At 39.9% G+C, this 14263-nt stretch overlaps 1 protein-coding gene across 3 annotated transcripts in view; it reads right to left on the bottom strand.

Moving 5' to 3' along the window:
* Nucleotides 1–13055, bottom strand: part of adora2b (adenosine A2b receptor) — a 19005-nt gene extending 5950 nt beyond the window's left edge. Inside the window, exons 1-2 of one of the 3 annotated variants that reach the window (XM_015035612.1) lie at nt 12547–13055; nt 11967–12425 (exon numbers count right to left, since the gene is read on the bottom strand). In XM_015035612.1, coding sequence (XP_014891098.1) covers nt 11967–12286 — 320 coding nt within the window. In that variant the 5' untranslated portion in view covers nt 12287–12425; nt 12547–13055. Of the gene's footprint in view, nt 1–11966; nt 12474–12546 lie in introns of all 3 variants that reach the window. The other 2 variants (XM_015035610.1, XM_015035611.1) reach the window with 2 other exon arrangements.
* Nucleotides 13056–14263: the final 1208 nt, after the last annotated feature.

Below are 14263 nucleotides of genomic sequence, written 5' to 3' on the forward strand. Positions count from 1 at the left end.
CTCACAAGGACGCTGACAGGGACACGTTTCCAAACACAGGGGTCAGTCTGAGCTGGAGGTGTCACATGTAGTATGTCTGGGCGTGAGAGCTGCACACTGAATAGGGAAGAACACGGCTCTTTTCTTGGCTAACGCTGAGGAGAGCTCTGAAAGGATCAGGCATTATGACCGCTGTGTGTCTGCAGACAACAGAAGAGGCCCATTTCATTAATGTGGCACACTGAAAAAACACAACTTTTGCTGTTATTTTCTGTTGAAAATATCTTAGTACACTTGAAGTAAGAGAAAACAAACTGATAAGTAACCTTTCAGCAAGATATGACAGCTTGTTTTAGGCCAATAATTAATTAATATTGATGAAAAACTGATGACGTGCTATCGGAATCATGTCTCAGTATGAGTAGAGCTGCTGATACGACTGGTCCGATTTTCACATCGGTCCTGACGTTGAAAAAAACTTAATCAGGTATTGGTGACAATGTGTCCAATCCATAACGGCAGATCTAATCAGTCTAATTCTATGCTTTGTGCTCTTTGTCATACTTTATTATTTACTTCACATTACATTTGGAGTTCCTAATTGCACTTCCTGAACTATTTGAAAGTTTATTTTTATATTTTTGTCCAAAGTAGTCAATCTATTGCTTTTGTCAGTTTCTTTGTTATTTATCTTACATTGGCTGCTGTACTCATAATTGCACTGACTGAACAAATTGTTTTTTTTTTTTTTAGATGTTTGACCAAGCTTGTGAAGCTTTTGTTGTATTTAAGTGTTCTGTATTGGTGCAAAGTTACCAAATAAATTTGTAATCCGGTGCATTTATGTCTGCGCTTAAAAAAAAGAAACATTTTAAGTCAATACTACACCGTTTTTCTGTATCGGATCGGTATTGGCCGATACTAAACCTCAGAGTTCTGTATCGTTATTGGAAATAAAATAAAAAAAGTGGATTGTGCTTCTCTGGTATAACTGAAATTGTATCCCAGAGGATCTAGTACTTTTTTAGTCAGTATTAAGGAATTATTGACTTATAACAAGTTCTTAAATCTTGCAAAAAAGTGAGTTTAAGTTAGTTTTGTTTTATTTTGAGTGTACCAAGATATTTGCACTAGAAACTAGGAAATAAAAATAGATTTGGGTTTTTTGCATTTTCCTCCCACTTTATAATTAAATCTTACTTTTTGTTGGTCTGTCAATCTCAATAAAATACATTGAGCTTTTCTGTGTATGACATGGAAAAGTTCAAGGCCTTTTACGAGGCTTTGTTTCGTTACTCCTCAGGCAGCACTTCCTGGATTTGATCTCCGCATTAACTGGGTGGAACAGTAGCATAATATGATGATAAATGAACAATCGTTTTATGCTGCGGTGATGGAAATGTGGCTTTAATCTGGGCTTCGTGACGGAAAATCACTGCTCCTGTTTTACAGGGAATTTGATTGTAAAACAAAAGTTAGGTTACCATAACAGCAGAAATTATTTTTAATCATTATCCCGTTCTGCCCCTGCCTTTTTATAATTCTGATCGCTATGAGTTTATGAGCCCTGGCTCTGTCCTGTGACCCCTGCTGGGGGCCCAGCGGGACGCCCCAGGGGGCATGAATAATAAAAACACGCTACCCAAAGCAGCCCAGCAGAGGAAACCAAGGAGCTCATCATGACCTGCGCTCTTCCTTCATTACCCACAACATCCTGCTGTTGGTCTCCGTCGCCCGCTCCGTCTTCCTTTTAATCACTGAGCACAACGGCGAGTGTGGGATCCGTTTCCCAGAGGGCCCATCTCCTGAACACCGCTCCCCACTCTCCGTGGAGACAGCGAGCAAACCAGCGGCTGAACGGATTAGTCCTGGCATGACGACAGCCCGCCGGCATCTATCTTTGTTCTGCTTTCTTCTCCAAACTCTGCTTCCTCAGTCCCCAGGGGCCACCGACCTCTGCCACGCCACACACAAACACGGCCTGAGCACTCCCAACATCCACTTTAAAGTCCAGCTGCGTCCACAGCAAAAGCCCCACAAACTGTCCAACATGTGACAGCAGAGTGTTTGTCACTGACCTGGACAACCTCTCAATCATATCAACTCCCTTCAGATTGTTTGTACAAACTGACTGGTGAGAAGAAAACTGGTGCAAAGTTCCTGCAGGAGACAAAGTCTCTGCTGTAAATCTGTCTGCAAATCTTCACTGAGTCTTCTGATTAAATACTATAACCATGACCCGAGTAATAAACCAACCATGAGCTTCCCAACTCCCAGTGATGCTCTGTAAAGACTACAACAGCAATATACTACACCAATAATATAGCACAGTATATTACTAAACCTTAGTTTATCTGGTTTAAAGTCCTTTAATGAGATATTGAGAACCTGGAAGAGTCCAGAGATTTCTCCGGCTGCGTAGCGTAGCTGCTGCTGCATTAAAGAAGCCAGCTAACTAGCATCGTTAAGCAAATAAGCTAGTAAGCTAGCTTCTTTTGAAGTTAACCTTTTGCTAGCTTTCAAATTCGACAAATGACTAATTTCCAGACAGACAGCCATGTTGTGGAGAAAATATGTCACGCAATAAGCTTTTAAAAAGTGCTAAATTTACCAAGTGCTTTAAGTCTGTGTATAAAAATCAAAATAAGTAGCATAATATTAAGATGCCTACTATAATCAATATGTTCTGTTGTTTGCACAGCAGAGGGAATAACCTCAATTTTCCATGTGTATAAGCAGTCTGTGTAACTAAAGGTATACTAACCTTTGAACAACAATTCAGAGGTTAATAAAGTAACATTTTTCATAAACAGCCATAAGATTTGCTTCTCTTAAAGGTGTTTTAAGACCGTAGTAGTGAACTCGGTTGGCCCGTCTTAGCTTTATTTTCCGGGATCAACTAATCTGGATTCAGTCTCCATGTGTAGTTATTTAAAACAGGCAAGATAGTAACTGTTTATGATCTTTTCACATCATTCCCGATTGAGTCCCGACTGAAAACACATCCAATTTAAGAGAGTCACTCATTCGCTACCTGAGCAGAACTAAACAGACCACAAGGCAGACTTTAAGCAGACACGCCAGGCACAGCTTGAGATAAAATCCTCTCAGCAGCAGCTCGTCAATTAAAGGGAACAAAGCAGCGTTTAACAAACAGAGAGAAACAAATGGTTGATCATGTTTATCGCTGCTCAGAAACACAGATCAGTTACAGGAGGCAACGTAAAATAGATCTGCTCTGTTAAGTTTCTAAAGCAGCAGAGAAATGCAGTGATAAATGAAACTGATTGCATCACGCTCTCTCAAGAGTGAAACGGCTTTTAGGTTTTCTATGACTGACGGAGGATTAATTTCGAGGCTTCGCTGAAGCTGAAGGAATTTCCCCTTATTGGTGAAAATGTCATCGCTGATGGGGGTCGACCTCATCATGCCAGGCTCAAGTCACTTCCAGACTCCATTTCTCTGCTGATTCTTTCACCACAGTGATTCAAATTCTTTGTTTTTACGTGAAATTGACCAAAGTTTAACATCTACGATAAGATCAAACATCTACTTTAGATGCACCAATCTTAATCAAAGACACATTATCTAGTTAAAACAACAAAAGTCTCTAAATATTGAGAGGTTAACATATTTTCTTCTGTAGTTTAGTTGATGACAAAGAATCCTAAATGCATATTTTGTAGTTTAGACTATCTCTTAGTTTATTTAAAAGTTTATTACGTCACTAATAGTTTTTTTCCTTCTCAAAATTAATCCTAGTCAATATTTATCTACTTATTAAATAGACAAAATTTGAATATTTAATAGGATGTTGTGGAAGTATTCATGCTCCATCTCAGGGTACGTTACAACCACAAACTTCCGTGTATCTTATTGCCTTTTTACATAATAAATTAACACAACGTAGAAAAAGATTGTGAAGCTGAAGCTCAATAATACTTGTCAAAATTTTGTCATTGGTTTCCTGACAGCCAGAATAAACTCCCTCCAGATGTCACCTGATGCGTAAACTGAGTCAACTTGTTTAACGTCTCGGTATAAATCCAGGTGTTTTCTGAACTGAACAAGCAGCTTCATTAAGACCAGAGCAGGCAGGTCAGGGTTAGGTCAGAGTACGATCTCACTGTGCATCGTCTATTCACCCGTATAAATAACGGAAAGTTTGGCTTCAGAGACAAAACCATCAAGGTAAGCAGAGGATAAATCAGAGGCTTTAAAGATCTGCAGAGGTCAGAATAAAGTGGATAAAGATCTGCAGGTGTTCACTGAAGCAATTCGACCCAAGAACGGCTAAATACAAATGTTTGCCACACTTTTCAGATTTATTGTGAAAACGATAGAAAACCATGTGCTATCCCAACCTTATGAGGAGAAAAAGACGTTACCAGTGCTTTTAGTGTCTAATTAAATGGAAAGTATTGCAGGAATAAAAGGAAAAGCTGTTTGTTATTGTGTCTAAATTTTAAAATATTAGCTGTTTCTTTTTAATCATTAGCCAAAATTATGAAGATCCAAAAAGCCAGTTATGGCTCCAGAGCCGCAGGCTGTAGACTCCTCTACTATTCCTCCTTTCCGGCCTCCAGCACATAGAATCCACTCAATATAGGTTAAAGTTTACATTTATAAAACATCAAATCAATGCTGAGTTTCAGTTACAGCAGGGCTAAAACTCCCACAGGCTGTCGTCAAACTGGCTTCAGATGTGACAAGCAGGTGGATTCCCTTCCATCTGACTCAGATCGCCCCTTTTTTCACAGTTTTCACTTTGTTGACAACACTAGCTGTCTCCTAAATGGAAATCTAGTTCAAAGCTGAAGTGAGAAGGCAAGCTTTCATCTAACGATAAGCAAAACTGACATTCATGTCATAACAAAATGGCTAATAATGTAAAAGACTACTGGTTTTTTTTTGTGTGAAGTGCTTTGGGATCCTCTGAATCTCCCATGGCAACCACTCAATCATGAAACAGCGTCGCCTTTGAGATGCAGTTCCTCCTTTGAGCTGCCGTCCTCCCACACTCAGCTCCTTCAGACTAGCCAGCATCAATTAGCAAACACTGGTGGAACTGCATCTGCTGAACTCACTACAGGAGTTACTAATCAGAGCAACACTGGTAAAAACGTTAAAGGGTTAACTGAGGAACGATGTTGTGATGACTTCCTGAAGGTGGAGTTTCAAAAAGAGGAGGACTTGCTTAACTCTTTCATGCATGAATTATGATCCTTTGTGTCACCATTTATTTCCCAATTTTTTTTTATTTTCTTAAGGCAAAAAAAAAAAAAATTGTAATTTTTTTTTAGGTGATCAATTGTAATTTTCTCCAAATACAAAGTTGCTATTTGAAAAATCCATCAGTAGTGTTGTTCATTAGGGGTTATCTGATGTCACAATGTATTTTTTACCTGTAAGAGTCGTCTACAGCAGAAGGAGGGAGCTGGTGGGTCGGCGTGCTTTTTTTGTCTGTTGGCCATATTGGAGTTAACTAATATAATTTCTTGCATTTGTAGCTGATGGCCAGTAGTTGATGGTGTATTTTATGATGCATTAGTGTCCACTTCAGTGGTCTGTGTGCATTTAAAACATAAACATCCACAAGAAGCACAAGAAAATGGCTTTTAAGACAGCTGTCCACTTTAGTGACCACTATGCATGAAAGGGTTAGAGACAAAGGCCCAATTTCAAGATGCTAAATTACAGTCAAATTTCTTTCAAGTCATATTTAATATATATAGAGCATTTTTAAAACAACCGGTGGCAACAGTCACTTGATTGTGTTACAAAATGGCACCAAGAGGCTGGGAAACACTAACAAAATTACACAATCGCGGTGAGATGAACAGCAAAGATATGATCATCGTAACAAAACCAAGAAACCCGCAATCACACCCACTCCTCTGCACCAACACAGAGCCACACACACTGCAAGGCTTTGCATCTCACTGCAGCTCATTGCTTTGTGTCACAGCTGATCCTTAGAGATGCAGCATTCATCGACTCACGGCTCGTTCTGCATCCCGAAGCTGCACCTTTTCCCATCGTTGTCCGTGTCACGAATCCACAAATATGGATCGGCTGTTTTGAAGTCCAGCCACCAGCAGAGTTTCACCTCGTTCTTCAACTCCAAATCCGCTTCATCGCATTACGAAGCCGCGACGCAGACACCTCCATCTCTGCAAAGCACGACCCAGTGACACGATGTTTGTCTGAGTCAGACACCTGGGGCAGAGCGAGGTTTCATTTTCTGACTGGGGTCCGCAGATGAGGGAACAGATAATTCTTAAGAGTTCTCTGGTGTGTCTGAGTTGATCTCAGAAAGCAGCCAGAGGGGCTGTTTCTGAGAAGTAAGAACAGCAGGGTTGGAGTCGGGGTGGGGGAAGCGCTGAGTGTGTGTTGTGGCTCGGTTATCTTGAAGCATCTGGCCTCTCTGCTCCATAAAAGCTTCTATCTGGGACAGAATCGTGGCGTTTCCAGGCCAGCAAACCTGCACACCAATGCCTCTGGACGTGTCATTTGAGCTCAACATAGGCACTGATATTATTTTCTGTATGTAGAGTCTGCAGCTGTGTGTAACTACCGTGTCGTAAAAAAAAAAGTGTTTCCTCCTTACAGATTTCTTTTGTTTCTATTTTTCTTGCCAGAGCTGTCAAGCGTTAACAATAAGTCTTTTCCGCCATGTTGGAGGTGTTTTGGCTTGCTGTTTTAATTCAGCCGCAATGGAGAATTTTGCTTAAAGCTGCGGTATGTAACATTAATAGCATGTTAACATATAATCTGCGGGGGCGGTGGAGGATCGAGCTCCTCTAACCCCTAACCCTCTCGCTGTGTGGTCCTTTCTGCAGAAATCTGCAGAAATACCCAGCTTGGTCAAGAACAACCAATCAGAGAGGCGCTGTGGTGGCACAGGGCTGAAGCACAGCCCACATATGGAGCCGTTATTCCTCGAAGAGGATGACACTGGTTCGATTCCCAGCATGGTGACCTTTGCCCCCTCTATCATTACCTATTTTCCTGTCTGGCCACTCTCAAATAAAGGCCACTAGAGCCAATAAAACCATAAAAAAACAAAACAAAACAAAACAAAAAAAAATCAGACCCAGCAAGCAGCGCCTACACACGTGTGACTGACAGCGCTGAAACTCTCCTCCTGGCTCTGGTTGGTTGTTTTTGTTTGGGAGCAGACCATTTCTACAGATAGCGATAATAGCTCTGGGAGGAAGTTGATTTTTTTCACAGATCATCTGTCTCATACTGTCGGGACGTAGTGAGAGTTTTAACAAATATGCAAAAAAAAAAAAGACATATTCTTGTAAAAGCTGCATACTGCAGCTGTCAGGTCACTCCACAACATTTTCAGGTCAGACTGTTTGTAAGAACATTTTACCCCATCAGCTTATGTCACTTTGATTCTTAACACCTTAGAAACCTTAGAGTTCAGAGTCAAAGAAAGCAGGAAAAGTTACGGTCACATCACGGTATCTGTAACAAAAGTTCCAGATTGTTGTGTGATCTGTAAGTGCTTTTATGTTTTGACAGAGAACATGCGGTGGAGACAGACGCATGGAACAGTATGAACAAGCATGAACAAGTTCAGAATGTGCAAAAGTCTGCAGGTATTTTCCTTCGTGTTGCTCTGCTAAACCGGAGAGATCTCTACGTGGCATTGCTGTTTCATCTGTCTTTGGTTTATTATTTTTTATATAACAGGCAGTGATGTGTTGGTAGTTTTTATTTTAGCTCTTTCAGTCACGTTGTCAGAAAAGCTCGACTTCTTTGGCATCAAAACCAAAACAAAAAGGTTGATCGTGATTGAAGAGGTGGGTCGGTATATTTCTAATAAGTTGCTTTGGATATATTTTCCCCTAACAAATGAAATCATAATTTTAAAACAAGTTTTTGTTCATTTTTGATATAAAAATTTGTTGAAACGACTAATCGGATCAATCACGATTAACCTATTATTGAAACAATCGTCAACTTTAAAATTCGATTAATTGTTAACTGGGATATACAGAAAAAAAAGCCATTTGGTGAAAAAAAAACATATTGAGAGCAAGTAGTTTAGCCAAAACTGTACAGAAATATTTTACATTTAATATAAAAACACCTTTGACTGTAAATATGTTTTAGCCAAAACTCCTCAAGAAAAATGGCTTTAGCTTCACCCAGTTCAGGAATGCGACGTTATTGCACTTTAGGCAATAAAAAGTTCATTTCCTTATTTAAAAATGTATTTTTAATATTGTATAAAAATACTTAAGTGGTTTAATTGTCAGAATAGTCGACAGATTAATCGATTACTAAAATAACCATTAGAAAAATAGTTTGATTAGAAACAAAGCAAACTCGTAGGGACTCCTCAGTGCCCACAAAGCAAAACTTTTCAGAATGAGAATTTTTCTGCAGGATTCTTTGAGTGTTTTTATGCTCTCAGAGTCACAACAGTCACTTCCCCCCCACACTTACTTCTGCGTGGGGGGGAAGTGACAAGCTCCAGGTTTGGCTCTGTGGGTCAAAAATAGACGTACAAACGGGGGACTTTACAAGCCGCTCGCTTGTAAAGTGGGGATGAAAGGCAACTTTCATCGCGAGTTTTGTGTCAGACTGTCCTCTCTTGCCGGGGTTTCTGAGCGTAATGGAAATGACAGCGGATCCGACGCGGCACGAACGGCCCGACAGCTCGCCGACCCGGCCCAAAAACAACACCACCTGCAGACAGACGCTTCCCATCTGATCACAAAGCTGCTGCTCCTCAATTCATGGAAATACCAAGCAGCACCACGCTGTCCCTGCTGGCAGCTCGATCTGTCTGTTTCTGTTTTCATGAGGACACACACACACACACACACACAGAGAGTACAGCTCGCTGGTCTCTGCCATCAGCTCTGACACTCAGTGGCAAGTATCGATCCAGAGGCTTCGCCTTTTGTCTCTAATCACTCAACCCTGCTTTATTTTTTATTTTTTTTACAAGTTAGATAAGTGCAAACAATACGTGTCAGTAAATTCAGCCTTTTTTAAATAAATAAATTGGACACTTATTACTTTTAAATATTGCTAAATATTGTTCTTCTATTGTTATTCTATTAGAATAAAACATATTTACTGCTAATATTGTTGGAACATTTGTCAAAGCAGATTTAATTTATGAATCAAAAGCATTAAGATGAATTCAAGTCTAAATTACTGCTTGGGCGGGAAACTCTTGTTTGCGATCATTTTCTAAGAGTCTGGGTTTTTATTGTGCTTTCTTTGTGTCCATCAGCAGAACACAAAGAAAAAGCAGCCGGGAGTCGGTGTGGAGCAGAGAAGCATGGAAATCAGCGGTGAATGGTTTTGGTCTCTGAGCCCTCGGGCGGCGCAGCGTTGGAAACAGATTAGCGGAAAACATAGGATGAGCTCAGGAACCGTGCTAAGCAGCGCGCTGAGTGAATTCACTGCTGTGTCCTAAAGTTAAATCTCCACTCAAGAGCCCCTTTATGCTGCAACGTTTACAGAAAATCACACGAGTGTAGGATAAAGTTAAACCAAGGTGGTTTTATCACACCTTTACAGTAATCAGTGACTAAAAGCTTAAAAAAAAAGAAGAATAAAAAAAAATACCACCTGCTGAAATCCAAGGACGTTTATTTCACGTTTATTTCAGAAGTGTGAAATTTAAAAGAAGCATTTATGTTTGACCAACGTTTAGCTGTACTGGTGTAATGCTGCACTAATACTGATTTTCTTTTCTCATTTCAGTTTGACTGACAAACACATTCAGCTGAACCTGGGTTTTAATTTAGCAATCAATGGAGTTGCAAGATGACCCCCATTTGTGCATAAAAGTGGGTTTCCTGTGCACTTTATCTGGATTTTCTCAACTAGACCTAAAAATATGCTGGTTTCAATGCATTCAACTTAATTTGTCAATGCTGGTCAAGACGAAAATTGGCAAATCTTGATTACCGTCAACTACAATAATCGATGCTCCCCTGTACGTTTGGCATTTAATTCACTCACAGAATATGTATTAAGTTGCTGAGTTCAAATGCTAAATGTTTCCATGTCAAACTTTTTTCGACCAACCATCGCAACACGTGATTCAAAATAAGTTAAAGAAATTTTAAAAATCGATGATTATTACTCAGATGCCAACCTGTCGGATTTCTGTTGCTTTATCATCAAATGTAAAACAATTATGTAAGCAAGTAAGATGACTTTATGCATCCTGGCACCTGATGAATTTCAAAGGACTGGCTGGATAAACCCAGAGTGTAATAATGTGATTATCATTACAAGTTTATGTGAGGCAATAAGCTTCACGGGCCCCTGATCTGATTCTGATCTGTGCGTCTTTCTGAAGACAAAAAAAAAAAGCATTCATCTCATGTGAAGATGGTGTGAGTGGAGGTCTGCATGCTTCTGCTTCTCCTGCATTATTAGCATATATGATTAAACAGCCGAGTGGCTCTCAGCTGAACCTGCAGCGCTGCAGATAAATGACCATCATGACGTGATTAATTAGAGCACCGCTTGATGGGCTTCAGGCTGCATCTCATTTCACTCCTTAACCCTCGACCTTAAAGGAGAAATGGGAGTTTGGTTTGTTTCTGAGGAGTAAATAAAGATTTACAGGGAATGGTTGCCTTCCAGGCGCAAACTTGGAAATGAAGAAGCAGAAGATTTAACGTCGGTAAGTGAAATCGACTCCAGCAATGTCTACTTTGAAATGTCCCAGCATGTCAGCTCTAATCATTGCCAATTATTGGTGATCAGATTAAATATCAATTTTGAAAAAAAGTAATATGACGTAACTTTCATTTCTTCTCAACGAGTAGCAAGAACAAAATCATTTTAAAAAAGGACTAAAGTTTTTAATGTTTTATCGATACAGACCCAACGATCAGGCTTCTGATCCGGATGATTCATGTCGTTTGTTTTTTTTAATGACGTCTGACATGGAGTCTGTCTTTGACCAATCCCATTTCTGACTAAAATAGAAATGAAATATGCTGCTCACTCTTTGCCAGCAGCATTACAAGTTATTACAAGATCGCCCATATTTATACACAAAACACTCATCTGATCATTAAACTCAAAGTATGCCGGGCGAAAATCCTTTTACAAACACACCAGATCTTTGTGTTTGTAAAATATTAGACTCCAGTTATGGATCAAAGTTGAAAATGATCAGGCTGATTGATTGATTGGTGCATCTCTAATTATGCAATATTACATATCTTATCATACTCTATTACATGTTATTACTATACATTAAACCTGTCATTTTATAAACCATGTAAAATGTAAAAACTCTTTAAATACTTTAAAGTAAATCACATTTGTTCGCAATTGTTCTACATTAAAAAGCATAAAAAATACCATCCGCCTCTGTAACAGTTTACAGGATATTATTCGTCACCTTATTATCATCTTATTATCATATATCAGCAGTGCCCCGGTCTGACACATATTTTAACCACTATTGGTAATCAGCGGCAAAAGATAATGGAGGGGAAGTAGGTTGTGGCAAAAGAGAGGGGGGCGGAAAGAGATTTACATTTTTCCGCTCATAAACACAAATCAAACCCTTCCTGACAAAAATAAAGCAACTGTTTTATAAACCTGGAATACTTTTAAGAATCTCTGCTTGGTGTAAAGTAAAATCATTTTTAGAACCTCAGAGTTTGAAGTAAAGAGATGATATAATCTATTCAAAGCAATCCTTAAATTAAGCAAACAACATCTGCTTCATCAACTAGCTTCACTGTTACGCCATGTTTTATTAAAATACTAGATATCAGAAAGAAATGAAGAGAAAACTAGCTCCGGCTCAACGCGCAGATCATTTTTATTCTGAGCTGTTATGTTGTCCCCCTCATACGATGACCCCCAGGGCAGAGAGCCATAATACCACATCTGGGAGTTCGGGAATTCAGTCTAAGTTAGAAGTTTTCCCTCTTTATGAATAAAAAAACCCCGTCAGTGACAAAGCGCGGACTCACCTCAGTGGGATCTTCACCGCCAGATATCTGTCAATCGCGATGGCCAGCAGGCTGAAGATGGAGCTCTGAGTGAGTACCAAGACGAAGCAGGCGAGGAAGAGGCAGCCGTAAAAGTTCAGGCACAAGCCGACGCTGATGATTATGGCGAAGGGGATGGCGAGGCAGCCGACCAGGATGTCAGCCACAGCCAGAGACACCAGAAAGTAGAAGGTGGCGTTCTTCAGCGTGCTGTTGATCGCCACAGCCCAGCACACCAGCACGTTGCCGCATATGGAGAGGACAGCGATCACTGCTTCGATCGCGATGTACGGAGCATTCATCTCAGCAGAGTGCGTCCTGAAATCTGCAGGTGGGTTACATCAGTGACGGTCATCCGCGACGCCTCTAGTCCCAGAGAAGCCAGCAAGTCTGTGTGCTGTAATCCAGGAATACTCCACAAGTGGCTGCAGAAGGTGCCATCTGCTGCGAAGCGAGGAGGGCACTTTTAGACCAGATGGTTTGTGCAAACTTGTCAAAAAAAAAAAACAAAACAACAAACTTCAACATCCGTCTGTTTCATCTGGTTATCTGTGTGACTTACCTTAACGAGCTCACGCATCGCTTCTGGGTGTCCTCACTCATGCGGAGGAGCGGAGGAGCGTCTGAGCGGCATCTGTACGTCAGTGGTGTTGGTAACAGTGTGTCACACAACTTCCCTCAGACGGCGGTTTTCATGCAGAGTAGGAAACGCGAGAGGGCGAGGAGGGAGAGAGAGGGGTGGGGGATCACTTTCACACAGGAGCCACGCCCCGACACACACGCAGTTAAAAAGTACTTAAAAAATAAAAAAATAAGAGGCGAAATCCCAGCAGAGCGCCGGTGCCACGCTGTGCGTTACTACGAGTCGGTTAAAGTAACATTCGGTTTCCACGTGGATTCCCCCGACACGTGATCGCTGATCTGTGCGCGCGCGTGAGAACACCTACGCGACCTGAAGTCAACACCGCTGGCTGCCATCAAGCCAGAGGAGTGCAACTCCAAACTAATGGGTAGCACTTTGTTTGGAGGGACTGACGGGAGCATGAAGTCTTTATGAATGTTTATGCCATGAAGTCTCATTCCGTAAATAATGACACTTTAATGGACTTCTAATGCAAGTTTGCATTAAAAGTCATGTTTTCATTTTTTTTAAATGTCTTTCTTAAACGTTTTATGGCTTTTTTTTTTTGTTTTTTTACTTTTTTAGGTGTTTTTTTATATCTGTGGTACAAAAATGGGTAACACTTTATTTGAAGGGGGTTGAATAAGACTGACACGACACTTTCATAAACATGACATAACACCTGTCATGAACATGAATAAGCCTTCATGAATATTTATGACTGTTGTCATAAAGCGTCATTCGGTAAATTATGACACTTTTAATACAAAGTTGACATTATTCAAAATGTCTTTGTTATGACAACTTGACATTAACCAGGAAATCATTACTGATATAAATTTGTTATAAAAGTATTACTGATTGCACTTTAAAAATGAGGTAACTTTATGTTATTAAAGGTAAAATTTAAACAGTAATGATTTCCTGGTTAATGTCAAGTTGTCATAACAAAGACCTTTTGAATAATGTCAACTTTGTATTGTCATAATTTACCGAATGACGCTTTATGACAGCAGTCATAAATATTCATGAAGGCTTATTCATGTTCAAGATATGTTATGTCATGTTTATGAAAGTGTCATGTCAGTCTTATTCAACCGCCTTCAAATAAAGTGTTACCCAAAAATGTCTTTTGCATTCCTTGTTCATGTGTGTGACTTTATACTTATGTCATGTTCAAAATAAATACAATTATTTACTGAACAACATTTATGCGCCTCATGACAGGTGTTGCGTCAGCCTTATTCACACAACTTCAAATAAAGTGTTACCAATTTTTGCTTCCTCCAGAAATGAGCTGCACCGTTTATTTTCCACTTCGCAAGTAAGCAATGCAAAAGAAAATATTTGTATGATGCTCCCAAACATATTCATGCTCCTCTATCTTTCAGATTTTAATGTTATTTGACAGACAAAATGAAGCATTTGTGAAGCGTGAAGTAAATAAATGCTTTTGAAACTTTTACATACAAACTCTTAAAAGTGTGGTGTGAACATGAATTTGACTCTTTCAAATGCCACCCAGTTAGTCAAGGGACTCCGTCCATTTGTAGCTCAGTCTAAATATAAATCCAGCTGTGGAGGCCTCAGAGGTTTGTTAGAAAACATTAGTAAATAAACGGCATCATGAAGACCGAAGAACACCGGAGACGAGCCA

Source organism: Poecilia latipinna, unplaced genomic scaffold, assembly GCF_001443285.1.
Source record: "Poecilia latipinna isolate Pla-1442-1.1 unplaced genomic scaffold, P_latipinna-1.0 Scaffold340, whole genome shotgun sequence".
Classification (NCBI taxonomy): domain Eukaryota; kingdom Metazoa; phylum Chordata; class Actinopteri; order Cyprinodontiformes; family Poeciliidae; genus Poecilia; species Poecilia latipinna.